General features: G+C 45.7%; 1 protein-coding gene and 1 long non-coding RNA gene across 2 annotated transcripts; both read right to left on the bottom strand.

Moving 5' to 3' along the window:
• BARX2 (BARX homeobox 2) lies at positions 1–27471 on the bottom strand. Its single transcript, NM_204896.2, has 4 exons — positions 26950–27471; positions 4711–5005; positions 2035–2119; positions 1–1306 (listed from the first exon to the last, which is right to left on the bottom strand). The coding sequence occupies exons 1-4, from the start codon at positions 27119–27121 to the stop codon at positions 1055–1057; spliced, it is 804 nt and encodes a 267-aa protein (NP_990227.1). The 5' UTR covers positions 27122–27471; the 3' UTR covers positions 1–1054.
• On the bottom strand, positions 9912–17584 carry LOC121107516. The gene is made up of 3 exons (XR_005841728.2): positions 17351–17584; positions 15946–16337; positions 9912–11166 (listed from the first exon to the last, which is right to left on the bottom strand). It is a non-coding gene; the product is annotated as an uncharacterized LOC121107516 (long non-coding RNA).

Below are 27471 nucleotides of genomic sequence, written 5' to 3'. Positions count from 1 at the left end.
CTGGTTTGTTTATATATTTCGGTTTTAACTAAAAAATAAAGGTTATCTTAATACATCTCTTGCAGCCTTTGGGCAAAATGCACCCTTAACAAGACTTTAGGAAACATGATGCACATCTATTCTTGGCACACATCTTAAACAAACGCGAACTTTCTGCAGCAACTTCTTAAATCCAACCTTCTCCCAAAACCCTGGAAACACTTAAATGTTCTTTAAAAACCCTAGAAAAAATGAGAAGTGGGCCCAAAGCAAAAATCCCAGATCCAAGCATTCCAAAGCTTTTGGAGCAGACTCAAATCCAAACCCTCATCTCCTTGGAAGTTTTATCCTAGATCACTGCAAATTCACAGGCACGGCACCCAAATAACCACGAGACACGAAATCTGAGCGCTGACCTGGGTATGAGTCTCTCTTCAGAAGCTTTGGGCTCTATGCTGGGCCAAAGCAAACCCATGTGTCTGAACTCTTCCCCCAAAATGTTTAAGTTGGGCCCATCCCTAACTCAAATAAGTGCTGGTTACATGTCGAAATGGTGCTGTCAGAGCTCCCCATTTCTTAGCTGTCCCTGATCCAAGACCAGGCCGAGTCCATTTGCACTACTTTTAAAGGCAAGGATAAAGCCAAGCGAACACACGGAACCATCCAACACAGCCGTACCACTACACATCTGCCTCCCTCTGCAGGAAAGGAGCCCTGGCCTTCTCCTTGATCTGCCAGGAGCTGTCTGGGATTTCTGGACATGTTTTTCTCTGGAAATACATTCAGGCCTCCATTGTTCTCTGTGGGAAGGCATACATGTGCCACCGCTCACACTGGATGTCCTTATCCCACCGTGGCCCATGATGGCTGATTCCCAAAGGCACAAAGTGACCAACCTTTCAACTTATACACAAGGTCTACACATATATATATATATATTTATATATATATGTACATGCCAACAATTACATACATATTTAAATATATATATATATATACACACACATATATATATTTGGTTTTGGTTTCTCTCTTTGCTTTTTCTTTTTTTCCCTTTCCCTTCTCTTTTTCCCTTTTAACTTAATGGCGTAACCTCCTCTGAGGAGGGCTCTGCTATATGTTCTGGAGACTCTTCTGTCTCCAAAGAGACTTCTGGCTTCTCCTCTGTCACTTTAGGCTCCTCGGGGGCTTGAGATCCCTCTGCCTCCTGACTCTGAGCCTGGCTGTTCATTTTCTCTTCTGCTTCAATTTCCTCTGAGGTGGGAATGGAGTTTTTCTTTGGACGGCCTTTGGGCTTTGTTGGAGCTTCCTGCCCACCTTTCAACACCTGGAGCAAAGAGATTAACAGTCAGATCAACCTGAACTTCACTGCTGTGAGGCTTTCTTTAGAGAGAGGATGAAATGTGACTTCAGACGTGACCTGTGGTCACCGTTCAGCTTCAGAGAAATTCCCCGCATTCACAGAGTGAGTTCACTCATTATCTCACATAACTAAAACTAAATGCAAAAAATACCAGCAAGGACACTCAGAATTTAGATGGAGCCATCTAAGCCACTTTCTACAGCAGCCCCAAAAGCGATCTAATCACTGCATTACATACAGAAAGATTTTATGCACAATTCAGTCCCTTTCATGAGCATTTGATCTATTTAAAGCCCAAGTAAGAACATTCAAACTTTAGCCAGGATTGCTTCTGGCTGTCTGTTCTCCTGCCAGTTCCACTTTGGCTTCTAAATTAGCATTTAATACTATTATGCCAAAAATGCAGAGGTACATAGTTTAGTTCTTCCCTCTGTTCTAATTTCTTTCATCCCTCGGCTCCACATTCCTCCTACTGCCTGTTGTACCTCCTGCCTCCTATCACTTATGCTCCAACATGAGCTTTTTATAGATAAAAAAAGCACGTTTCTAAGAAAACTGTAGGAGAATTCAGCAAGAAGAAAACAAGGCTTAGTTTAAATAGACACAAATCACTGATGCTACACTCAGCTTCAGAACCCATTCTTTCAAAAGGAGTTTTTAAGGACTAAGAGAAATGGCAACAGACCCCTTACCATTTTCTTCCACTTCATCCTGCGGTTCTGGTACCACGTCTTCACCTGGAGCTGAGTCAGCCCCAGCGACTGCGCTAAGTCAAGCCTGGAAGAGAAGACAGACACTGCAAGGAGCTGACAGAGGACGAGAAGCACCCAGATGCCAAGGGCAGCCAACCACACAGCAGTGGGACTGCCGGGAAGGATTGCTTTGCATCTCTCAGGGTGCAAAGACAGTTGCTGTTATGGAAGAAGAAAGAATGGTTCAGGTGTTGGTGGACAAATGGCCAAGTCTAAAAGTTTCTGAGGTTTGCCCGCCCCTTTTCAAACAGAGGACTTCTGTGTGCTGACTGCTGATGCTCCACATCTGTGCATGAGGCAGGGAGCTGCTGGTACACAGCATTCCTGAAATATAGGTCTATGGTGTCTGAAGCAACCACGCAAGAGGCAAGGCACCTGGCATCAGTCTGCCTGTGGAAGCGTTGCTCTTTGTATCATATTTCATCTTCACTACCTACATAATGAGGATAATGATACTTCTTCATTTCTCAAAGAGCAGTAGTACATCTAAATCTATTAATTTCTTATGCATTGTGCTATTATAGGCAATTTAAGCTTATAAACGAATTTATTATTTGCGTGTTTAGCTTAAGGGTATGTGTGGCAGACAGCCCATAATCCTGATTCATCCTCCGCGTTTCTCCAACCTGTGCAAGTTCATCTGAAACCATTCATTATTTCTATATTAAAACTCAGGATATGAAGCAAATGCAGCTCAGGCTAGCTCTTTATCCTTCCCCACAGGTGATGGTACCATGCATCTGGCAGTGTTGTAATGGAGTTGCACAACAGGCAGAGTTGGAAATCCTCAGCAACGCCAGGCAAGTGCCCCGCAGAGTCACGCAAGTCCCACAGGTGGGACAGCTAAAATGCAGAGCCACATTCCGAGGTGTTCTGGACTATATGAGCTTTCTGGCAGATATTTCCCTATTTCTGCACAGGAGAAAACACACTTGTCAAGGCCAAGTTGTTCATAATAGCATTTCTGTTTCAGCTGGGCTCCTCGGGCAGTCAGGCTCACTCGTGTATTTACGAACACCTACGCACCCCACACCAGCTCTGTGCTCACACACACACTCCTGGCTCCATGCTTTTCCCCACTTTAGATTCCCTGCTGCCTACGCTACTATACAACGTCTGCAAGATATCCCATTGACTTAAAAATACCATCAGTGCTGTGTGAGAATGTGGCAGAGGCATTATCGCATCACACTGCGCTCCTTTACTAGTAGCAAACCAGGTGCTCCATTTGCCCTCTAACCAGCACGATCTCGTGTCTAGGAGCTGCAGGACTGAACACAGATCACAACCCATTGCTTCACCATCACGTTTCCAGCCATGAGTTCACAGAGAGAAACACTGCTTGGCTAACTCGCCATAGTGCACGTTATCACACTCTGATTATCTGCAGCCAGTTGCCATCTCTTGCCACACACATTACTGTAGTCAGCATTGCCTGGAAACCCAAGGAAACAAACAGGGGAAGTGGTGCAGGGACAGGAATTGCTCACCAGGCTCTAACACAGACAAAGCCAAGGAACAGTCATACTGTTAAATTAATTTACCAGCCCTGAGTGCTTCATCAATGGTGTCAACAATCTGCTCATGTGACGCTGGGAGGAGTCACTACAGGAGCATTAGGATCTAAAGCTGTATGAGACATTCAGACTTGCTCATGATATTCGGTCTAGCTGTGATCCTTGGCTTTGGTGACAGGCAGTACAAGTGGAGTGTGCTGACTTCAGAACCATTTTACATACTGGGATTCTGTCATCCGTGGAGTCCAAGGTCTGGTGGACCTTCTCTCTCCCTGATGGACAGACTGCTAACTGCTCACTGAATTGCTAGCCATATTTGCCAGATGGAGTTAGTTCAGCATCCAGCTGAAGCTACAGCCAACCTCCCAGCTGCCACGGAGACAGAGCCATCCACCTCAGCATCCCAGCAGGAAACCAGGCTGCATCTTTTCCCAAGGGTCTGGAGCAAGAACAGGAAAGAAGAAAGAGCCTTTGCTCAGCTTCTTGCACATCTCTGAGCCTGGATGCCTGCTAGCAAGCACATCTATCACCATGTGACATTTCCATTGATACAGCCTATCCATGTCATCTTTGATCCCAAGAGAAGTTAGCCTTGAAATTTAATCAGGTCATCTGTCCATGTCCTTGGCCAACAGCAGAGGCATCGCCGCAGAGCTAGAAAGCAGTACACTGCAGCCAGGGAGCACTCAGTATGGGGACAGCTGAGCAGGCCTGCTTCAACCCTTTTGCTCCCTGTCCTTCTCCTAGTTTAGGAAAGAGTATTTTCCTGCTCCTTTCTGAGCAATATTTATAGCCACGCTCAGGCCTGCAGATAGTTTCTACCACGTCTGGCTGTCCCCGGGTTGGAGAGGGACAGAAGGGAGCTACAGAAGTGCACAAGGTGTGATCTGTCTTTCAGATCAGTGACTGCCAGTGTTAATCCCAGAATGTAGAAAAGGGTGCAGTGAGCATTTGGATGGACTGTGCAGATAAAGCAGTAAACCAGATGAAGACAAGTGCATTCTGCACAGCAAAACGACTGTAGTTGGTGGTAGATAGTGCAGAGCCCGACCTGTGATGGGCTGCTTGGATCTCCCTCCCCAGCCCAGAGAACTCCTACCTGTCGGGTGTAGACAAATACTTTTGCTTCTGGAATTTCTTCTCCAAGCCCATCAGTTGGAGCTCTGTGAAGATGGTCCGACTCCGGCGTGGCTTTTTTAACCGAGGTGTGGGCTGCTCTGCCTCCGACTCGCTGCTGCCGTGGGTCTCGCTGGCTGGCGTCTCCGAGCTCGCGGTGGCTGAGGTCTGAGCTGGCAGCACATGGGAGCTGGTGGCAGCCGGAACGAGGTGAGGGACCACGGAGGGCTGCCTGGTGATAACGGAGATGAGAGGATATGCCCTCAGAGAAGGGGACCCTGGCAGAGAAGAAAGCAGACAAAGGTCAGTTCAGTGGTGATATGGATGGAAAATGGGAGCTGTAGAGCTGCAGAGACTCTCCCAGACTGTGATTCTTCACTAACTCTTAACTCTACGTTCTATACCAACCAGCTGATACCAGCCCTAAAAGCAAACTAGCAGTTCTGCCTCAACACTTCGGGTCAGAGCCAGTTGGGGATGGCAAACTTAAGCATCCCCAGACACTGCAGGAATTTCTGATTCCCTTCAAATCTTACAACTATAGACGGACTTCTGCTCAGCCTTAGCCCCAGGAAAATAAATATACCTTTTAGGTCTCTGGGGCCATGCATGGGAAATAAACACTCATTCAAAGATGGCACTGCATACAACTCTTCATACAACATTCAGAATCTTGGGCAAGCCACTTTCTCACTCTGTACCACAGTTTTCGTCATTTGCAAAATGGAAACAATCCTCCTTACCTTCCTCGCTGGTGGTAAAACATGGATTAAAGCTTAATGTACATAAAGTATTTCGAGATCTTTAAGATAAGTGGTACTGTGGAAAGGAACATATTACACCAGCAGGCCTGATTATGAAACTCTTAGTATGAATCACCACTAATGAACATAATAATCTATAGGCCTCAATGAGTCTATTTTAGAGAGTAACTCTTCACCAGCAGGAGAAAGATGTTGCCAGCCTGGCCTGTTGCTGACCTATATTCCCCAGCATGAACAGTTGTGGGATCACAACTCAGGTCCCAGGTAAGCTGACATGCAGGGGTAGGTCAGCGCCGTGCATCTCATTGGCTGGCACTTCTCCCCACAGCTGCTTCACTCGCATCCCAAATCCAGACACTTGCAAAGCAAGCTTGGAGAATTTTGTCATTACACCATAAAAGCCAGCAAAGCAGGAACAGTTTGAGCCTTGCTTTTCTCCTCCACATCTTTAAAAAAAAAAAAAAAAGCAAAATATTTCCACTTCCATTAAATTTAAACTATTTCATTGAAACCACCCAGAAAGTACCTGAGAGATGAGACCAGAATTGCTGAGCCAGCAACAGCTTCTGGAAAGTGTATCTACATTTTATTTCTGTGGGTTTCTTTCAACCAATGCCTGTGCAGATCTACTATCACCAAGCAACCTGGCAAACATTCTGCCTTGATTTACCACCCCAATGGCAGCTCTAAGAGCATAAATCAGGGTCGAGAAAGCCTCCTGTGCCTCGCAATACTGGTTCTGCCCTCACTGGTATTTCTGCACCTATTGACACCATCCAGCTACAGACTTCCTCCCATGTTTCAGCTAAAGTGACCTAAAAGGGTCAACCTCAGCTACTGCTCCAGTTTACGTGCCATGAAGGAGTGGACTTAACCTTCCTGCGTCCCTTAGGGGCCAGGGGGTGCTGGTTCCAACCTTGGCTATTTCTGCATGGCAAAGCAGTGCTAGCTATGAGAGAAGCAGATGATCCTGGGGTTGTTCGAGTGTTGAGCACCTGAAGGAGGGGATACTTTTTCCTAACTGCTCAGCAGTCAGCAACTGCGACCTGGCCAAATGCTCAGAAAAGCTCAGCATGTGCTTATTTTTGGTGCCCACGTCAGGGCACTTATTTACTTACAGCACTTCTGAAACTGCTCTTCTACTTCTGGACAAGTGGTGGTTTGCAACTGCTAAGCTGCTGCGAGCTCCAGGTGGTAAACAGATCGGTGAGGCTGCTGACACCAAGAGCCTTCTGTCTGTTTATCACATATGATCATAAGAGAAGCCTTTGCTTGTGGCTCGACCCCAGCAGTCATGAGAGTGCTTTTAGAAATGATTGTAAATAATGGAAGCATCAGCTGAAGTGCAGTCTGGCCATGTAGAAGGCTTCTCAGCTTTCTGCCCTTGATGTGATAAGGGCACAGGATGGGTAGGACAGGGCAAGGACAGCACTAGGAGAAAAACCTGGGGTTCAAGGTTTCCTATGGAGAAAGCTGGAGGTCAGAAAGGGCAGCAGCCACCTCTCCCTGCTGTGAGGACAAAAAGCAGAAATAGCTCATCTCTGCATTGCTTCTGGATCACAGAGAAAATGAGCAAGTTCAGCCTCGTTCTGGATATAGCTATTCCGGAGTTCAAGGGTGGCGGGTGCTGAGCCAGTCCATTGGGTCAAGGTATGCTGTTAATATGACTTAAACCATCCATACAGTTCTTACTCTGATAAAGCCCTGGCTTCCAAACATGACAAAATCTGAGACTAGATCTCCATTTCACATCCCCCAGAGTTCAAAGGTATTTCTGGTCTACCACAGCATTGTATGAATGAAATAATTTCCTAATCTTCAGCAAATTGAATGCTGGCAAGCAGCTCTCGTCTGCTCAGCACTGTTGTGACACACTCTGTCTTCCAAACTGGGATGGAGCAGAGATGGAGCACTCTTCCTTTCCAAACCTGCCCTGCAGAACAGTTTCAGCTGAATGCATACTTTCCATTATCATTTTACAAACACCTTTTCCATTTCTGACCCGCTATCCTTCTGCACTTGAAACCCAAACAGCAGCCCACGTAAGCCAGGAAATGAGGAATTTGTTCACTACCGAAGCAGCACAGCAAGTGTTCCAATGTTCCCAGCTGAGGTATGAGGCAGCACAGGCCAGTGGTGAAGCTGCCACAGATTTAGGATTCAGGAGGACTTCATAAGGAGGACCATCTCTTAACATGTGGTTTTGTACAAGGAAGTCCTAAGTCCCAGCTCCTCTGCTGGGATGCTTCCATTAAACTTGTGGCCACTAGACATAATGCAGAAGGGACACCACCCCTGAGCTGTATCACACTGCAAATGTTTTAATTAAATATAAATACTTCAAACAAAATGTTTTCTCTTCTTTTGTCCCTGGCTCACTTTCAACCCCAGCAGACAGAGACTAGAAGGAAGAGAAAAGGGAAAGCACTAATTAATTGCACTGTTTGGCTGCCGGCAATGGCAGAACAGTTTTCCTCCCAGGCAAACTCAGCTAATTCTGTTTTGGAAAGAAAGAAAGAGGAAGGGAAGATTTATGGATCAGCTCCTCTTGGCAGGTCAGCCCCGCTCGGAGGCAGAATGAAATCTCACTCCGAATGGGCTGCAGTGAAAGGTAAATAAAAAGAAAATGAACTTACGACTCAGGAAAGTCTATAAATCTGCCTCCTCCTGAGTGTCAAAACAAAAGGCTACCAAAGAGGAGTTGGGTTTGTTCAGAAAGTTCCCTTTTGTTGCAGGGGTGGGCAGCCCATTGAAAGGAACAAGCAAGCCCTGAGCAAAGCAAAGGAAGCAAAAGAAGCAGAATAGTATTCAGAATAAGTTCAATCATCATACATTCACTGTTCTACTTTTAACATCCTCCTTAAGCTCTGCTTTATGAATATTAACTGTAAGAAAGCAGAATGCATCAGGTTCTTCCTGAGATCAGTGCTGTGGTCCATAGCACCATAGAAGTCCCTGGGAAGTAAAGACAAATGGAAAGAGAAGAGCTATGAAGAAGAGAAGAGCACCTCCTCACTGGTGTGCCATCATTAACAGAGGCTCAAATCCCAAGTTCAGAGATGACCTGGGTGATGTTCATGCCATGCAGTGTGGTGCTGTGCACAGATCCCTTGGCTATTTCCAGAATGGGATGGGAAGCAGCACAACCATGCCGTGGTGCGACTGCACCTGAGCTAAATCATGGCCTGAAAAGAGGTGGACTAATTAAACTGAGCTTACGGCATCAACAGCTTGACAGATTCCAAGACCTGAGTTGGTGTTTTTGTGTGGTGTGGCATTTAAAACATTGGCACAGATGGTCCTTTGGAGATGCTACCCCCACTTGTATGGTCTCCTCAAGGGCACCTCTGGGACATTCTGAAAGCTTCCAAAAACAGCCCCAAGGCTCAACTCAAGTGCATAGAGCCAACATTTCCATGGGAATGGTGTCATAGAGGCTGCAGGGAAACAGAGCAGTCAGCTCTGAGTGCTAAGTGCAGCACTGGAGCAAAAAGACTGGTGGTGCTCCAAAAGAGCATTCAGCAAAGTTCCCTGGAGCAAAGTCTAACTGCTCCTCATGTGAGGCTGCAAGTACAGCTCACACTATATTCAATTTCCAGTTTCATTCAATAAACCTCACTAACCTGACCGGGACCACAAGTCTTGCCAAAGTTAAATGCAACTCAGCTACACAGTAGGAAGACTGGGCAGCCAATGACTTCACTCCCTCAGGGAGAAATGCAGACCCAACTGATGTCCATGGCAAAGCAACCATCAGCTTCCATGGAGCCAGAACTCCACCTGTATGAGTCCACAGGAGGAAAACAAACAAAAATTAGTGCAGCTAATTCTAGTGAAGCAAAAACGATCCTTTATGGGGCACTCCAGTTAAAGGACAATTCTGTAAGAACTGAAACCTTCTGTGATGAGCTCAGACAAGATGAGAGCTCACTCAGGCATTCTATTTTGCCTTCCCTGACACATTAGCTAAAGTCACTTCCCTGTTCAACCACATTTTTGAGGGGTTGTGTTTTCATCTAAGCGTGTTGCAAACAAAAACCCTGATGTCTGTGAACATCACCCACTGTAATACTGAATAAAACATACTGTAGCTGGAAAGGGCTCTTCCCCAAGGCACCTCTTGCTATGGAGGTACCCAGCCCGATACCCAGCAGAGAGCAGAGGTGGGCAAATCTGCAACTGCACTAACCCAGCTGTGGGCATTTGGATCCGTGGTTGAATTCAATCATTTAGTTCCAAAACCACAAGGGAAATTAGCTGAACACTTGGAGCTGTGAGATCCAGGTTTCCGCTTCATACCTGTCTCCATTAGCAATTTATCAGCACAATGTTTCAGTATAACTTTTACATAGTAACAGTAATTAATAAGTTTGAGAGCATCTGAGGCATGCATGCCAGAGGCCTTCACCAAAAAACAAAACAAAACAAAAAGCTAAGCAGAAAGATAATTAATCTTTACTTAATAATGACATTTGATATTTGTACAGTGCTTTTGTACAACTTTATGGCACCTTGCACACAGAAAGTAATTGGCTATAAGGACATGATAAGCCCAAGAGCTTCCCTGAGTGAGGACTCATCCCACTGCCTGCTGTAAGGACCAGGACCCCGTCAGATCCACACTGAAGAGGAAAATTGGTAAATAAAAGGGAATTATTATTGCTTTTTTCAAATGAAACATTTAAGGAGCCTCTTTGGCCAGTGCTCAAGAAGTCCTCTGTAGCAAATGTGATACTGCTCTGGCTTAATTGGTGGAAGATGAATCAGAAAAACAAGCACGACTTTTCTATTTTGAATTATCCTGCCTCACGCACTCCCAGGGCAGCCTGCCTTTTGGAACGAATCCCCCCTTGACTCATATCCACCTCTTCAGGAAACCAAGCATGGCTCAGAGAGGTCCCACTCTTTGTTTGAGGCTACAAGAAAGCGTGTGCGATTCCATATTTTTAGCAGATGACCCTTTAAGTCCTACCCTGTAGGAAAGGGGTTGCTCTGAACCCAAGCAGATCAATCCTCCCATCTCCTTTTAAAATGGATGGGCCCAAGGCCATCACAACTGAAAATGGCTCCAAGCAACGGGTGGGTTTGGATGGGAATCTCCATTCCAGACCCTTACTGTTTGGACTCCGAGGGAGTTTTAAGACCAGGCCACATTAGTCCCAGAGAAATAAACACAAGCACGTCTCTATAAACCACAGAGCTCAGATGATGCAGGAGAGTTACTGGGATACAAGCCACCAGCTCATTTACCATATCTGTATCGAGGGACACTTTGGCTCCATTAAGCCAACATCAATTTGAAGCTCTTTCTTTTGAACTAAGTCATGTCAAACACTTCAGCCAAGTGTTTCCTCCATTACAGATGATAAGACTGAACTCCAGAGCTCATCACTCACTGGACCCAAATTTAGAAAGCAATGTAGCCAAAAGATTACAGAATCAAATAGCGAAATAGAGAAATGGATTAACAGGCAGTCTCAGGGATGGAGGAGCAGCACTGCACCAAGGCGACCCAGCTCTCTGGGTGTCCGAATTGGAGCTGCAACATGTTTGTCTTTACTGATGGCAGCCAGATGACCAGACAGCTCAAGACACTTGGGAGAACTGTAGGAGGCCAAATCCCAAACTCTGTACAGATGGTGTCACTGGTCAAGGAGCAGCACTTGGATTTAAGTCTACAAACAGATAATCAGAGAGAGAGGGTACAGTTTAATGGAAGGGTAAGTCATGTTCTGTTTCTAATACTACTCCCTAAGTATCTCTTACTGGATGCTGTCCAAGATATTAGTCTATAAAGATTTTGGTCTGACATATTATGACCATTCTTACGTTCTTACCCATTTGATAAATATATCTGCCTTCTCTCAGGATTTCAGAGTTCCTGTCCAAGTTTAAATTCATAATGCTGTGCATGTATAAATCAATCAGTCCTTCGCTTCCTGCGCTGTTAATTATTATCACAACATCCATAAGCAAACACTAGCCTTGGACAGCAGACCAGCCATGCACACAAAAGCACTCTTCAGGTTTCTCAAGCCCACCCTTGTGCAAGCTCCAGCAAAAACCTTGCCATAAATATCACCACCTCTTCCTGCTCCGAGCCTTGAAAACATTCTGGTGAGTGACACGTGGGAAGAGAGAGAGTTCAATTGCTTCTAAACACCAAACTGCTTAAATTTTGCACACTTGAACTTTTGGAAATGCATTATTCTTCTCAGGAGAACAGTAGATCAGTCTTTCAAAAGCAGACTCCCTCCTCTATTCCTCCACAGAAAAATGAAAGGAGGACTTCAGCAAGTACTTGTGCTAACCTGAAAGACACCTGTCACATGGTGGCAGAGCCTTTCCCTCTTAGAATCATGGCTTATCCCAAGGGTCACTATTAATAATCTTGATCCCATCAGGACACATTTAGCAGAGAGGCTGGTCTCACTGGAGTTGTGTATATGATTCTTTGATCTTCCATCTGCCCTCGCGAAGAGAAAACTCATCTCTGTTTCCTCTACACACAAAAATAAACCCTGTGGACGATTTGGCTGAACAGCTGCACTAACAATGCAGTTTAGATAGACTGGAAAGATACATGAGCAAGCTGAGTTCAACCTGTCTATCCTTTGTGTCTGCCAGTTCAGCAGTTTCACCCCTCTCTGGTGGCTAGTTGAAAGGAGAAACATCGATGGAATAAAGCTGAACGTAATGTTCATCTTAGTACTATTCCAAGAGAGCACCTTGGAATAAGGATTTTATTCAAATGTGATTTTTTGGGTTGGAGAAGCTGACAAAGACTTTGTCACAGCATTGCTGCACGGCATTGCTTATTTTATTCCCTCCAATTCAAACAGCAGCATACCCAGGTTGCCCCATGGACAGAACCTTACCCCAGACAGAATGAATCAAGGAGAGCTCAGCTTTCACTTTTTGGATGGGGGAAAATTATGGCTGAACTTCCAATTCCCAAAGCAGCTCCCTCAACTTCTGTAGAACTGTCTACATTATATGAAGTCACTGCAAGAACGTTCAGATGTATGGTTTATTTACCACCTCTCCAAAATGGACTCAGGACACACTCAGCACTTATCCCTGGTCTCCTGGCAGCCTGATACTGCACTCAATTCAACATCTGGACTTAATCAGCCTGCCCTGTGGTCCAGGAGTCAGTGAGGACAAGGAAAACTGCATTCATTGCTAGAGACATCATGGAAAGAGCATGTCAGGTTGCAACATTACACATGTATTTTCACCTCGAAGTACAGCCTGCGGATGAAGGCACAGGGAGAGCCAGAGAGGCAGCCATGGAGTTGGTCTAGAGAGGGGAAACGGGGGCTAAACAAGTCTGCACCAGACCCACAGCTTGGACATAGAAATAGCTCCCAACACCGAAACCAGACTGAGATAGAGTTGTTAAGACTCAGCCCATTCGCTTCAGTTTTTGTTTGTTTTCTTTCTAGCTGAAGCACAAACAGGTTTAGCTCCTACTTCCATTCACCTCATCTCAAAAATCAAGCAAAAAGAAAAACATCTTGAGGATGGGCAGACTCAAAATGGATGCACCCAGAGTAAGTAGTTCCATGAGAAAAACTTTGGCCTTAGAGTTGCAAAGCACTTGGGCTGCATGCAACCATTTGCATGTCAGAAAAGCAATGACAGGGTCTCCTCTCAGCTACCAGGCAGCCTATGCACAGCACTGTTAGAAGGATGAGCCAGAAATTCCAGTTGGTGAGCTCTCCAAAGTTCTGGTCTCCAGAAAACACGCTCCCTCACTCATGCCAGACACCATTGTGTTGGGTTTTTTTTTTCTGTTCTGATAGGAAGTCAGCCAAGGAGACACTTTTATATCTCCAGACAGATATAGATTAGACTTAGGGTGGAGATTGGCCCTGATTAATCATAAGAGTTCAAATTAGGTTTCTACCGGTGCTCCAATTTGGCTAGCTTTAATGCTATTACAGACAGAAAGCTTGAAGACATCCATTTCAAACACCTCCAATGCAGAACTACAGACACACCCCCAGAAATGCTTTACCTGACCAGAGGTGTGGATAGGAGACACTTCCTCACCCTCAGTTTAGAGGGGTTTGAGTCCAAGTTCTGGCTATCGCCCATCTCTGGTTTTCATCAGCACATCTGTTTACCTCTGATTGTCCTATGGAATGCAGCATCGCTGTGTTCCACAGCCTGTGATAACCTCATTTAAATACCAATCAGAAAAGTCAATACACAAAGACAATGCAGTGCTTTCTTCCCTCCACACGTGTGGGCGTACAATCCGCGCCAGTACTAGCATCAGCTCCAGGATAATGGGAGATTGTCTCATTCCCACCGTCTCTACTTAATCTCACTTGACTCATCCAGGACCAGAAGAATCAAATTTTGATCACTGAGATACAGATTAAGGGGAAGAGGACTCTGGCGTAGCATTCCCAGCCCTGGCACAGCTTTAATGCTCCATCTCCAGCAGATCCCCGGCTCTCACTGGACTGCTGTTTTCCCCACATGAGGATGATAACATCTACCACACAGAGCTGTTGTATGGTCTGGAAAGCACTCAAACGGAAGCCACAGGGGGGAGGCAGAGGTGTTATTATCTCACACCTAGCTAAACATATTTCCCATTAATAGATTGCATGAGCGCTCTTTTGTGTCATATGATTACGAAACTCCTTAATGTGCCATTAATATATATGTTAATAGTGAAGCAATGCGTGTATCCTGTTGTTGTGCAAGCATCAGTGTTTCCATGGGAACTCCTCCAATAACAGGCACACACAAAGCACTGTTTTTTAAAACCAAATTAATATTTTTTATCTTTAAAAATCTTCTAAGACTTCTTCTAAGAATATCAGGAAAGGGATTCCTGCAGAGCTATGGCTGCCAATACAGAGACAGCCGAAGGAAAGAGGTCTGAGGGGAATATCTCTGATAATCCTCAAACATCAGCATTGCCAGACTCCTTTATGTGGCACTGCTGGGGTGAAACACCACAGATTTATTATTCCCATGCTCTCTCTGCATACAGCATAAGAGACTTTATGTTGTCAGTGTTCTCACTAAGCTATGAGTCAGTAAAACAAAGCGAGACTGAGTTTAAAACCCTTCTAAATTCATAAAGCTTCAGTCTGACAACACATTCCTACCCTGTTCCAGCCTGGGGGAAACTAAAAAATCTCTGTTGAAAATAAGAAGTCCTGCATTAAAGCAATGCTCCACTTGCACATCCGCCTTGTGCCTCTTCCACACATTACAGAAAGGAGGAAGAAAAAGCACATCTTATCATTTATTTTTAACTCCGTGGGGGTCACTTTTCATTAAGCTGTTGAGAAGAAAACATACTCCCACCAAGACGTTAACATCTCGTTTCCAGTACTGCTTTGGTAAAGAGACCAAATAAGAAATAATGGCTTTTACAATAAGACATATCATCCATCGTCAGCATGTAAAACGCAGTCATTAATCACAGAAGCAACCTACTTATTATAGGTATTCAAGCACTGGCAATACAAATGCTTATAAAACAGGGGCTCCTTTCATAATTCCCTGCCCTTGTCTCTCAATAGTTTAGAGGATTAACCCTTTTACAACAAGGGATGGGCAAACTGGTTTTGCCTAATTCCAAACCAACTTGACGTCATGGGTTCAAAAGTTCGACTTGAACTCAAACATCAGATGCAGTTTGTGCAGAGGGGAGACAGAAGGAATGAGTTCGAGGAGGGAAAAAGGAACAGAATGAAAGACTATATCTGAAATGTATAATAAAAGGTGAAAGGACAGAAACAAATTGCTAATGAATGACTGAAATCCCTACAAAGTAATACACTCAATTTGACGTCTAAATATGATTTGTATGGAAGCCTCTTCCATCCTACAGACCTCTCTCTGAAGGGGAAAGAAATAAGGATTTTCTGTGCATGCTTAGTTAAGCCCCATGAAGAACACAGTTAAGCACATGCAAGTCAGTGTTGCAATCCCCACTGGCTATATATTGCTTTGGACTTCTCTTGCATTTCTTAGCAAAAGATTTTACACCACTTTGTGTGACGAGCCACTGTTTCCACGTAAATAATGGGAAAGATGGGTCTTCAGCCTCACACTGTGAATATGGGATGGAGCTGGGTGAAGGTAGTCAAGCCATGGAGCAAAGTCTTCGGCTGCCCCATGGCTTTGCAAAATCCAGCTCCATTCAGGTGTCCCTGCTCACAGCAGCGACATGTCCCGAGCTGCCAGATAAATGAGTGCTCAGCAGAAAACGGTCACACATTTGCAGTCTGATGCAATTCTTTTTCTTTTCCTACACGCCCAAACCTTCTCCCGACTTCAAGGAGTAAATAACATGCGGGGACAGTGGGGAAATCGGGAGGCACTGAGCAAGGCAATTAATTAATTAACCAAGCAGCAACAGGCAATAGCAGCCATTCTATTACAGTTTCCCTCATCGGTAGAAATTATACAGAGGATACCTTGTAGGGACGACTGCTTTCAGAGCAATTGATCTACGTCCTGGTAAATCATCAGCAAACTTTGCAGAGATACTCAGAAACTCAGCACCAGCTCTGCTTGTTAAGAAATATCAGAGTTTTCTCAAGATAATTCCCCTCCAGGAAATGTTTTTCTCCAACCAAAGTTGCCGTCAATGCACTGTGATGAATGGCAGTGCTTTCAGTGTCCTGTAATTTACTACAGTGAAGTATCATCCTTATTTTGCAGGTATATACTCAGAGGCAGAGAAATGCCATCAGCAGATAAAAGCATCACCTTTTCCTTTTCTTTTTGCATAAGATGAGGTTAAGATCACAGCTGAGTTAATATGAATCAAACGCATTGTGCCTAAGCTGTCCTAGGCAACCGATACCTGTGAACACAGAAAGGTAATGCTCAGTTTTTAAATAGCTGTCAACTGATTTTAATGCATTTTTACAAGTTATGACATGTCTAATCGTGCTGATATTAAGAAGGGATAAAATAAGGCATGGATCACCAGGCAGTGACAAAGTCAAAGGGAGAACCCTTGCCTTCTCCCCCAAACACCTCAAAGCCACAGCGATTTGACTGCATCTCTCAAGTGTTCTGCACTGCTTTCGTAGCTGTGTCTACATTTACTTGTGGGAAAGAAAACAGGCAGTATTTTTTCCTTCAGTGAAGTATGTGCCATAAAATCCCTGCACTAATGGCAGTTTTATTCCTTTTTTTTTTCCTCTTATTAGCACTGTGGGATGGGTCTATTTCATGGCTGTGAGCTCTTTGGAAAGTGTAAATGGGAATGATTAATTGATCTTGCTATTAACAGAACAGTCTGGAAGGCAGAAGAGGATACAAAAAGGTGAAAACATGAAAACTGCAACAGCACAAAAAAAAAAAAAAAAGTTATTTAATCTGTTAAACAGGATTTGCCAAAGTGAAAACAAAGCCCATATAGGCAGCTAACCAGATCTGGAGGCATTCGTGCAGCCTGTGCTGGCCGTGAATGCAATCACATGCATCTCTTTCATTTCCATCACTTGCTGCAGTGGAGAAAGTTTTGCTACAAAACCCAACCCAAGCACTGAGATAAGACTCAAGTGATCCTGAACAAAGCAGGATCCATTCCCTTGGCATCATCCACTCACGTCTTCAGATGTGTTTCTGGGAGGGGAAAGGCTGGGAGAAGGCGTGGGGGGAGGCAGAAGGACACGCAGGAACTCTGCTCCCAGCAGCCGTGCCCACAACACGCTCGTGGATGCACTTCCCTGCCCCACACCAGAAAAAGCCATGGGGGCTGAACAGCACAGGCGGGTGGGCAATCCCACCCTGCTGATCCCACCCAGACACCCCGAGGTCTCCCATTATCTTTGCTGGGAATAGGGACCGTGGTAGCCCAGTGCTTACCTGTGCGATGGATAATGGTGGAAGCATTCCACACCCACGTCCCATTTTCTGTCCTTTCGTTGCACCCAGCCTTCCCATCCACCAAAGACTTTCACAGAGCCAGAGCAACGCTCCTTATTTAAACAAGGATCAGGCTCTATCTTTCATTTTAAACACAGCTGTGCAACGAAGGCAGAAAACAGAACAGACCAACTCCAACCCCTGCAAAGCCCTTTCAGTGCCTGGCACTGACTGGGAGATCATTTGCCATGGGGACGGATTTAGTTCCCTGAGCCAGCCAGCAGTGACCCCACCTAGCAGCAATTCCCTGCTGGACACATGGTTTGCAATGCCCAAAGCTTGTGAGAGACCTCCAGAGATGGCACTTAGCTGCAGTGCTAAAACCCCCCGAGACAGCCCTGCTCGGCAGAGGGGTGCGAGCCAGAAACCCCACAGCTGCCACTGAGCTGCCCCAAGGGGGGGAGAGGCCTTGTTGGGCTGAAAGGGAGCTGAAGGGAAATATGAGGACAGAATAAGAAGGGTCAGTCCTAAAGGATCGATCCCAAATCCATAAAAAATGCAATACTTCTCTTAGCGCAGGCTTGTGAGCCACAATTTAAAATCTCTCTCTCACTTTCTGCAAACAACACCGTGTGTTGTTCAACTTGAATGTATTTATAAATCCGTCCTTTTATTTATGTTCACTTTTAAAATGAGATTTTGGATGCAGTGCTTTGTTCTGCTGAGACAGAGCTGAATCTCCATGACCATTTCAGTTTGCAGATTGGATCGTACACACATTTCAGCAGCTTATGAGCTGATACGTGCACAAAGAAGCTCTCCAAATTCAATTAGGAATAAAAAGCACCCCGATCTCTACTATTTCTTTTCTATCATCTTTGCTGTCCCTTCTCACATAAGTCTCCAATGGAGATATATATATATATGCATAATAACAATGGAGATAAATATATTCTGCAGAAATATATCTGCAGAACCAACTGCAGTGACGTCTCTCATAGCAGTCAAGAAAAAGGGTTTCTTCAGAGCTGTACAAATAAAGAGCGACCGCTCCGGGATTACATTAAAACAAAACCATTCAGAAATATAAGCATTAAACTACTTTGTTATAATGTGCTTTTAAATGTTTACAGTTAAGGCATAATTGAATTTGACTCATTTGGGCCCTGATCCAACGACGATTTAATTGACATCAGTGGGAGTTGGATTGGGCTCGGAGTCATTTTAACTAAAATAACCCATCAATTGTTCCTCACCCACTTCATCAAACTCCTTCTCATCATTTATGATTGCTCTGTAATTTATTGCAACGAGGTTAAACCAACCCTACCAACTTCTGGCAAGCTTTCCTGTCCCTCAGAGGAGGATCTCAGTACCATCGAGCAACCTAGAACCAATTTGCTTATGGGAAGCACATGGAAGGGCAGGTCTGAACTGCCCAGCATTGTCCTCTGCTGTTACAGAAACTCTCCAGCATCAGCTCCTCCACTATTTAGTCACCAAAGGAACAAAATGAACTGTTGGCATAGCTGTCAAGAAAAGGTTTTGAGCAAAACAGACAGAAGGGTGAAACCAAATATACGCACCAACTCATGCAAACATTTCGTAGCCAAAAAAACAACAAAAAGAAAACAACATTTGCTTCAGACTTCTCACCATTGTGTTGCATCAACATTACTCACTTTCTATTTTGGGGAAATTTGTCATATTTCTCCTCTTTGAGCCACAGGAATAAAAGCAGGTCAGAATGCCAGGCGTTCCTATGCACGCACAACGCAATGATGTGCTGGTGATACGCGCTGCGTGCAAGAGCTTCCCACAAGAAAGCACCACCACTGCTCATTTGGCTTCGGATTAATCTGACACAGAACACCTTGTTTAGGTAACCACTAACAGACCACACGCGTTTCTGCCTTGTAAAAGAGGAGATGTTTTTATTAAGGCTTCCACCTTTGGGTGCCTACACAGCAGTGTGCTGGTTTGCCGTGTAGGTGTGCAGGCACCTGGGCCCTCCAAGCTACATAGACCTGCTCTTGTTCTAGAAGTGTCTATTAAAGCCTAGTTCAGACAAAATCCAACTTCCATGGGTAAAATCCCAGTTAAAAGAAAAAGGCATCAGTAAGAATTAACCAATAATTATTCTGTAGCTTTTAAGATCATCGTTAGGAGAAATATCCAAAGGCAAATGGTGAGCAAACGCTTAAAGACGAGTTGCATTTAAAAAAAGGCACAGAATGAGTAGCAGGGTTATAGGAGTTACAGGGCACGCACACACTAATTCCAATTCTCCCCTGCATGAGTAGTCCTGCTGAAATCAACCAAGCAACCACACGAACAGAAGCCACCAGCAAGTTTCAGAACTTACAAAGTAAGACCCGAACGTGCAAACCCAAACGCACCTTAAGGTCACGGTGAGGCTGCTGTTTGAATTTCACGGAACTCATCAGCCTATGCATTTGCAAATTTCCTATCATCACATTTTTAATGGGGATTTTATTTTTCCTTTACAAAAAGTTCTGGGAAGCTGTTTGTCCTTCCTTCGGAACAGGTCACCTCCCCTTACGGAGCGACGCGCATTAACGCTGCGGCTGTGACAACTGCAGTCGGGGGAGGTTTGAACACCACTCCACGTTGGGGAGGTTGGAGAGGGTATTTGGGGAGAGCTCACTCTTCACTCCCACACTTTTAGTTACTTAAATGGGTCCCAGCCCTGATCTGAACACCCGTGTGAAAGATCTATGAGCCATAATGCAGTGCTCCTCTGAACTGCCCTGTGGCCAAGGAAAATGAGAGAAAAGAAGCCAAGGATCAGTCAAAACATGAAGTTATATGAAAGGAAGATGGAAAATACTGAGTATTTACTGTGTTAGCCAGCCCCTAACACCAGATCTATATATATATTTTACAGACGTCATTAGAACATGGCTTTGGGAATTACACATCACTCAGCAAGGGCTAGAAGCTTCTCTGCTGGATTCTCCCAGCATACTAGAAAAGGAGTGATAACAGATAACCAGGTCAGAGAAATGCAGTTCCAGCGCTCCCCTGGATGGTAATATTTGCATTGATCTCACACTTTCATTGCTCAGCCTGCTCCCAAACCCTCACGTTTATCTTACCCACGTGATGGGTGCTGGGAACAATCAGGCACAGCATTGCAGGGGAACCCTTCACAACACAACAAATGCAATGCAAATGGGATGTGGTCCTGTACGAATCAGTGCAGGTGGACACTGCTGTGCAGGAGCCCTCACTCTGTATGTCATAGTGCTGAGCAAAGGCACCTGTCAGCTCCCATCACCTTGTTCTTCGGACCTCCTGGGGATGTGCTCCTCACCTACACAAATACACCTGAGACCACAGCCCTGCTCCTGAGCTTTCTGAGGAACGATTATATCCAAGCAAATGAACCTCATGTTTATGCTTTCTGCACTCCAGCTGCTGCAGCGCTTACACAGAGCAGGCTGCAAGTGCTCAGTCCTACCTTCCTCTCACCAGAAGTTAACAAAAAAGAAAGAAAATTAAAGAAAATCTTGCAATATAGAAAGTAATCCATCGCTTTGCCAAACATCTCATATTAAAAAAGAAAGGGAAAGCGTTAGAAAGTTTCATGTCAGCCTATAGAAAGAATGCTTGCAATATTTTTTCCTGTCTCCAATCTGTCCCCCCCCATCCCCATTTTTAACATCAGTCTTGCCAGAATAAATTCTACAACATTTTGTTTAACTTTGACCTGAAAAGAGCAACTTCTCATTACTTCTGTCCACAAAGCAAACAAACGTCCCTTCTTCTGCCTTAATGCAATTATCAGCCTAGGTGAACAGAAGGGAAAAAGGGCTCCTGAGCTCCTGCCCTGCTGCCCAGCACACGGTGAGATGGCTCAATACAACCTCACCTGTTTTTAACCCAATTTCCCCAAGAAAGATTCCGTCCTTTTTCGTGCCCATTGGGTACTGGAGGCACCAGTGCTGGTGGGACCTTTATCCCACAATCCGAGCCTTAATTTCCTGCATTTAAGACCAGCAATTTGAAGCAGAGTTGCATGAATAATAAACCATGGCAATGCTGGAGCCGCAGCGCTGTGCTGCACCGAAGGGCTCTGCGGGCAGAGCTGCAGTCAGAGCTCTGCACGGACACCCAGAGCTTAACCCAGAACAGCACAAGGATGGACCTGAACTGCTCCCAGTGTGACTGTGAGGCTTCAGAAAATAAAGTGCAGGGATTGGTTTTCCCAGAGGAGTCCCACATTCATTAATGCCACCTATTCCAGTGCTCCTCCGCGGTGCTGGTTTGTACTTAACCGCAGCCACAGCGCCGCTGCCTTTCTGCGCCCGGCTTCCCTGCAGCCACCAGGTTGTGATTTGCTCTTTTGTTCTATGTCGTTTTGCCTGTGGTTGTTTTCTTTTATCCATGGTTAACAGCGCTGAGGAGCACACAGCCACAGTCAGTCCTGATGGCAGATTCTTAAATATCTCAGTTGTCAGGGCCAGATTGCTGGGTTCGATCTGAGCGAGATCTGTTTTCAGATCCTGGCTCTGATCTGGCTTTGCTTCTGAAATACCACCTCTAATGTTGGATGAAATCCGACTGAGAGGATTGACAGACTCATCTCCAAACACACAGATATTATTAGGCAGCTCGTATGCTGTTTTTTCGCATTTCTGAGCTATATTCTTTTGCTAAAGTTGTCAAAACACCTCAAAAAACAAAAACCATTTCGGACATCCTGCAGAACGTTAAGACAAAACGCTGTGCCCAGGCTGCAGCCACTACAGCCAGATCCTCTCCCCATGTCAGCACCTTCGGCTGCTCCTGGAGGGGGACATTTCCCCATAGGACTGAGGAGGACGGACACTTTGTGCCTGAGGATACCAGCACTGACCTCTGGCCTTTGGGGAGCAGTGAGGCACTCCTGCATGAACAGCCAGCAACGTCTGAGCTCTGTCGGGTTTGCAGGGCGCTGAGACATGGCGGTAAGCAGGCTGAGCCTTCTAGGATTTGGATGCTGCAGTGCTGTCTGTGAATTACTTTGAATTTACTGAGAGCACTCATCAGCTCATCTAATCCCGGATTAGAGGCAGCTACCGAAGCAACACTTGATACTTCTCAGTATTTTCTTTTTCATTTTGCCCTTACGTTTTGCTATTAAACTACAGAATTACACTGATCTTGGTAAACTGAAACCAATAATGCAGAGAATTTTTTTTCTTTTTTTCTTTTTTTTCCTTTTTTTGTTTTCCCCACATAACACCCAGAAATAACTCCCAAACCACCAGCACTGCAGCAGCACTGGTTTGCACACAGATGCTGGCAGCTCCGTGCTTTGGGTCGGCACAGGACCGTGTGCCTCCTGCTTCCCCAGCAAAGCCTATGGGGACATGGATCTTCCACAGACACCCCACACCACAGCTGCTGCCATCTCGGACACACACATGGGATGTCCAGGTCAGAAAGCTCTCCAGAGCACCCAGGGCACACACCATAATATAGAATCCATTCCAACAGATGGGACCCGAAAGGGATGGGGCAGCCCAAAGCTTGGCTTGCTCAGGTATGAGCTGGCCTGGCTTAAGGTCCACCCGCTGCTTTGTATTGCTGTAAATGATGAATCCAGCTGCTATGTTTCATGTAATGCGCTCAGAGTGGCTGGCAGCTCATTTTTCCCCGCACTCAGACGCATTCTGCACCGATCCCTTCTCCTTTCCCAGCTCTCCCCCAGGAGCTCCGAAACAAAATCCGTCCAATCTAAAGAAAAAAGGGTCAGCAAAGTATTTCTGCAAGAGAAGCAGCTTCCACCCCAGTTCTACGCAACGTCTCAGAGCAAATCCAACCCTCAGCCATATCGAGGCCATTCTGGACAGAATCTCTCACTGCTGTGAGGTCACTTGTACAGAAACCGAGCTGTTTTAGGACGCAGTAAATCTACTTTCCCACTATGAATTCCTACCCAGGTTGCCAAGACTGATCAGAAATCAGGAATGCCAAAGCTCACACTTTGCTGCTCGAGCAATGATTTCCCACTGCATTCAGTATGCCACTCTGTTGAGTCCAAAGCACTGAAAGAACTCAAATACGCCCAGATAACAGCAGCTGAAAAACCCTTGGGGTCAGCAGTTCTACCCCAACATAAAAAAAAAAAAAAAAAAAAAAAACTAAAAAACAGAAGAACTGGAAAATAACATTACGAGTTCAGAGTAATTCTGTATTACATACCTACATCCATTAAAACCTTGAGAGTGCCAACAGAAAACAAGGTCTTGCTTTCCCCACTTCTTCCTCCCTCCCCCCCCCCCCCGGATTATTATATCCACAATAATCATTTAAATGAAGCAACACACTGAAATCCTTGCAAATCTGAGCTTCTTTCTGAGCCCCCCACAGAGCGCATACAACAAATAATACACAACAAATAATGCAGAACAAATAATACACAACAAATAATTGCCTCTGCCAACTTTGCTCAGACAAAGCGCAGTTTTGAAGGAAGCTCTCTTGAAAGGGGACAGTGTGGTCCTTTTTAAATCCAACATCTTGACTTTACAAAGGATGTTCTGAACCAATACTGCTCACCATTAACAAATGATGCCACGAATCCCACTATCGTCCCAGACAGCGGCAGTTCCCCCCACCCACCATAGACACCCTTCTATTTTTCAAGGATTTTAGTTATGTTTTCAGGCTTTTCCAGTTGGATCTTCCAACACCACACACTGACAGTGCCATTGGATTCTTTAGCACATCGGCAGCCACAAATGTGGCAGCTGCATTTGGAACCTCGCACTGAGCCGCCACTTAAAAATATGGGGAACAAAGCAGAAAGGGTATAGAGGCTCCTGAGAAATGTTTTAAGCACTTCAAGCCAAAAAATGATAATAATAATAAAAAAAGATGATTTATAAAGTGATTCCTAAGGGACTCGGAGTCGGAGTTTCTCAGCCTCCAGAATTCAGGACAAGAAGCCAAGCATGGCATGTGCGGACCCTACGGCCGTTACCCATCCTGGTTTATTATGTGGCACAACATGAAAAGTCAATGAGTAATTAAATATCATAACAGGGAATAAATAATATTTTCAGTGTCCAAGTTATAAATCAAAGAGATGTTAACCACCACCTGAAAACACTCCCCTTAGAATACCTAATTACCTATTTATCAGCCCTGACGGCTGTGAATCTGGGCGTGCGCTTTGTAAGATTTGGTGTAAGTACAGCTTTTCTATTTCTGTGGCCCAGCAAATACCACAATTACACCAAATTCAAGCTAAGTGCTGATCCCTTTTAGGGGAAATCACATTTTTCTTTCCAAATACCAGGTCTGCTGAGGGCTCGCTCCAAGCTCCTTGCAATGGGAACCTTCCCCATGGGAGCGGTGAGCCTTGCATCAACCCTGAATCTCCTTCCAACTAAAATTTACACACACGTAAATATCACAACTTCCATCACAGCCAAAACTGAAAGTATTTTCCACCTGCTCAGCAATTTTGTTCAGCTCTCTTCCCCTAACAGGAGATGTCATTAAACACGCGTGTTGAATATCTTATATCTTTCAGCTTCAAGTAAATTATAAAGCATATCTGGCCGCTCCAACTTCACCCAGGATGAAAGAGCAATTCACTCTTCAGCTCAAGAAAGCACTGAGAAACTCTTGAAATTATTTCAGACTGCGATGAAAATCCGTGCTCACTGCTTTCCTGCTCAACTCGACAGGCAAAGGAAGCACGAGCAGAAGTGCAGTGCCACTGTGCTGTGTTTCTTCAGGCTTTGGTCCCTTTGCAGTTTTGTTTTTCAAACAGATTTGTGTTGGGTATTTTTCATATGTAGTTGTTTCCATGCTCTGCTCTGTTTCTAAGACAATAATTGAGTTTCTTCTCTTTTATTATAATAAAACAAACCCCATTAGTTAGTACTGACAGAATTCAGTAGCACCTATCTTCCTTGGGGGGCTCACCGTTTGGAAGGGCTTATGCAGCCATTCCTTTCACTGTTTTAATCCCACCACCAAATCTCTGCCCTGCAAGTCCCAATCACTGCAGCTCCATGAGGCTGAGCTGCTGAGGAGCCGACATCCACTGCTATGGGGCAGCCCGGAGCTGGGGCTGAAAACACAATCTTGAGGGCAAATTCATTAACAGTCCCAGGCAGAAGGCGAAGCACGGCTTTAACTGCAGAACAACCACAGGAGTCATGCTAGCAAAGCTCAGAACCCACTGCTGAATCATCTGAGAACTATTAATGACTATTTAATTAATAAATAGCACTCTCTGCTATTTGCTATACCAGCCACAGAACCACATAATCAAAAAGTTTATTCCCCCCCCCCCCCCCCCAGGGGGTGCGTTAGAAGGGCTACTGGGATCACCCACACATTGGAAACCCCAACGATCTCTTCGGCTGAAGGGCACATTCACACCGCAGCTTTTTGGTCCTGACTCGGTCAGGCACAATTCTGGGTGAATATCATGTTGTGTTCCTTCTGGATGCTAAGGGCTGCTTTCTTCTCTAAGGCTTTCTATACAGCAGAGGTGGAAGGAGGAGACAGGGATCTCCTCCCCGCAGATCTGTGCAGCCGTGCCATTGACCATAACACATGCAGAATTGGCCCCCATGCTTACCCCCCATCTGAGCACTCTGTGCCTGTTTTGGCCAAGCACAGGACTTTGCTGTCCATACAGCAGCAAGGGATCAGCACTGAAAAACTCCCTCGTTAACAACACCTTAATTAACAACCAGGTCTCCTCATAGGACAGCACGGCGTTTGGTTTGGGGAGGCAATGCGTGCCATTACAGCCCAATAGGAAGAAATAAATTTGGAACGAAGGTGACACTATTCATGTAACTTCTGACCTTCCAATCAATTGGGGATCTTCAGTTAATTACATTTGCAAAATAAACATTGAGGTTGGAGAAAGACCAAGGGATTACTCCGCTGATCAAACTCTCTGTAACCCAACAGCAAGTTTCAGATTGGCGCATTAGTGCAGCTTTGCTGGGACCTGGAAAGATCCCTCTTATTTATATTCAACCAAGTGCTGAAGGAAGAAGGAAAATAAAGAGCCAAAGTAGGGCTTGAATTTTTAAACACCACAGCACACAAATGCAAAGTGCATTTTCTCAGTACAAGGGAAAACAAAACTTTGGCCTTGATACCTTAGCAATAATTAAGCTTTTAAAGAATATTCTTGAATAGTTATGAATTTTTGAATTGTGTCTTGCTAAGTCCCAGCATCACCATCTGCTCCATTGGGCACCGCAAGGGTGGCACTGTGGGAAGAATATAACTGCAGAACTACCTGCTTCACCAGAACGTGGGCTCTTTTTGTTTAAAATTGGAATGGATGACAGGGATGACATTTTTACTGTGCACGTGGATCTTTAAAAGCTCGTATCAGACCGATCCATTTGTGAAACACCTGCGGTCGAGACCCCATCCTGCTCATTGTGATGTACTAAAATCAGCCGCCGCACAGCGAGGTCGGGAGGGTCCCTCCGCATCCCACCTCACCGGGAGCCGCTCTCCCGACGGGGACGGCCCTGGGGGGCACCGTTTGGTCCCAGAGAGCGGCAGCGATCCCCGCCCCAACCCTTCCCAGCCCTCCTTACCCGCGCAGGAGTGCAGCGGCTTGGGCCGGACCAGGAGGGACGGACAGACGGAATAGAGGGAAAGTTTCTCGAAGTAATCGCACGTCTCCTTGGAGAGAATTTCGTCGATCATGAAAGTCTTGTAGCGCCTCCTGCCTGCCTTGGCGAGCCGGGGCTGCGGCGGGCAGTGCATGGCCGGCCCCGGGGCCGCGGGGCTGCGCGGGGCTGCCAGGGCGGCGGGCGGCCGCTCATGGATGGGGCGCGGAGCCGCCCGAGCTCCTCCTGCGGGCACTGCCCCCGCGCTCGGTCCGCGCTCCGCAGCGCTGGGCTACGCTGGGCTATGCTGGGCTACGCTGGGTTCGGTTCGGCTCGGCTCGGCTCGGCGGCGCTCCCTCGGCTCGCAGCGCCGCTGCCCCGCTATATAACCGTGCCGATAAGCATCTCCCCGCGGCCTTTTTAGGACGCTCCGGCTGTCAATCAGGGCGCCCGCTGCTCCCCGCCGAGCACCATTGTTACCCTGCGCCCGGCTGGGAGGATCCCGGC

This window comes from Gallus gallus, chromosome 24 (assembly GCF_016699485.2).
Source record: "Gallus gallus isolate bGalGal1 chromosome 24, bGalGal1.mat.broiler.GRCg7b, whole genome shotgun sequence".
Taxonomy (NCBI): Eukaryota; Metazoa; Chordata; class Aves; order Galliformes; family Phasianidae; genus Gallus; species Gallus gallus.
Note: the sequence above shows the minus strand (reverse complement) of the source record. Positions and strands in the feature narration are given on the sequence as shown.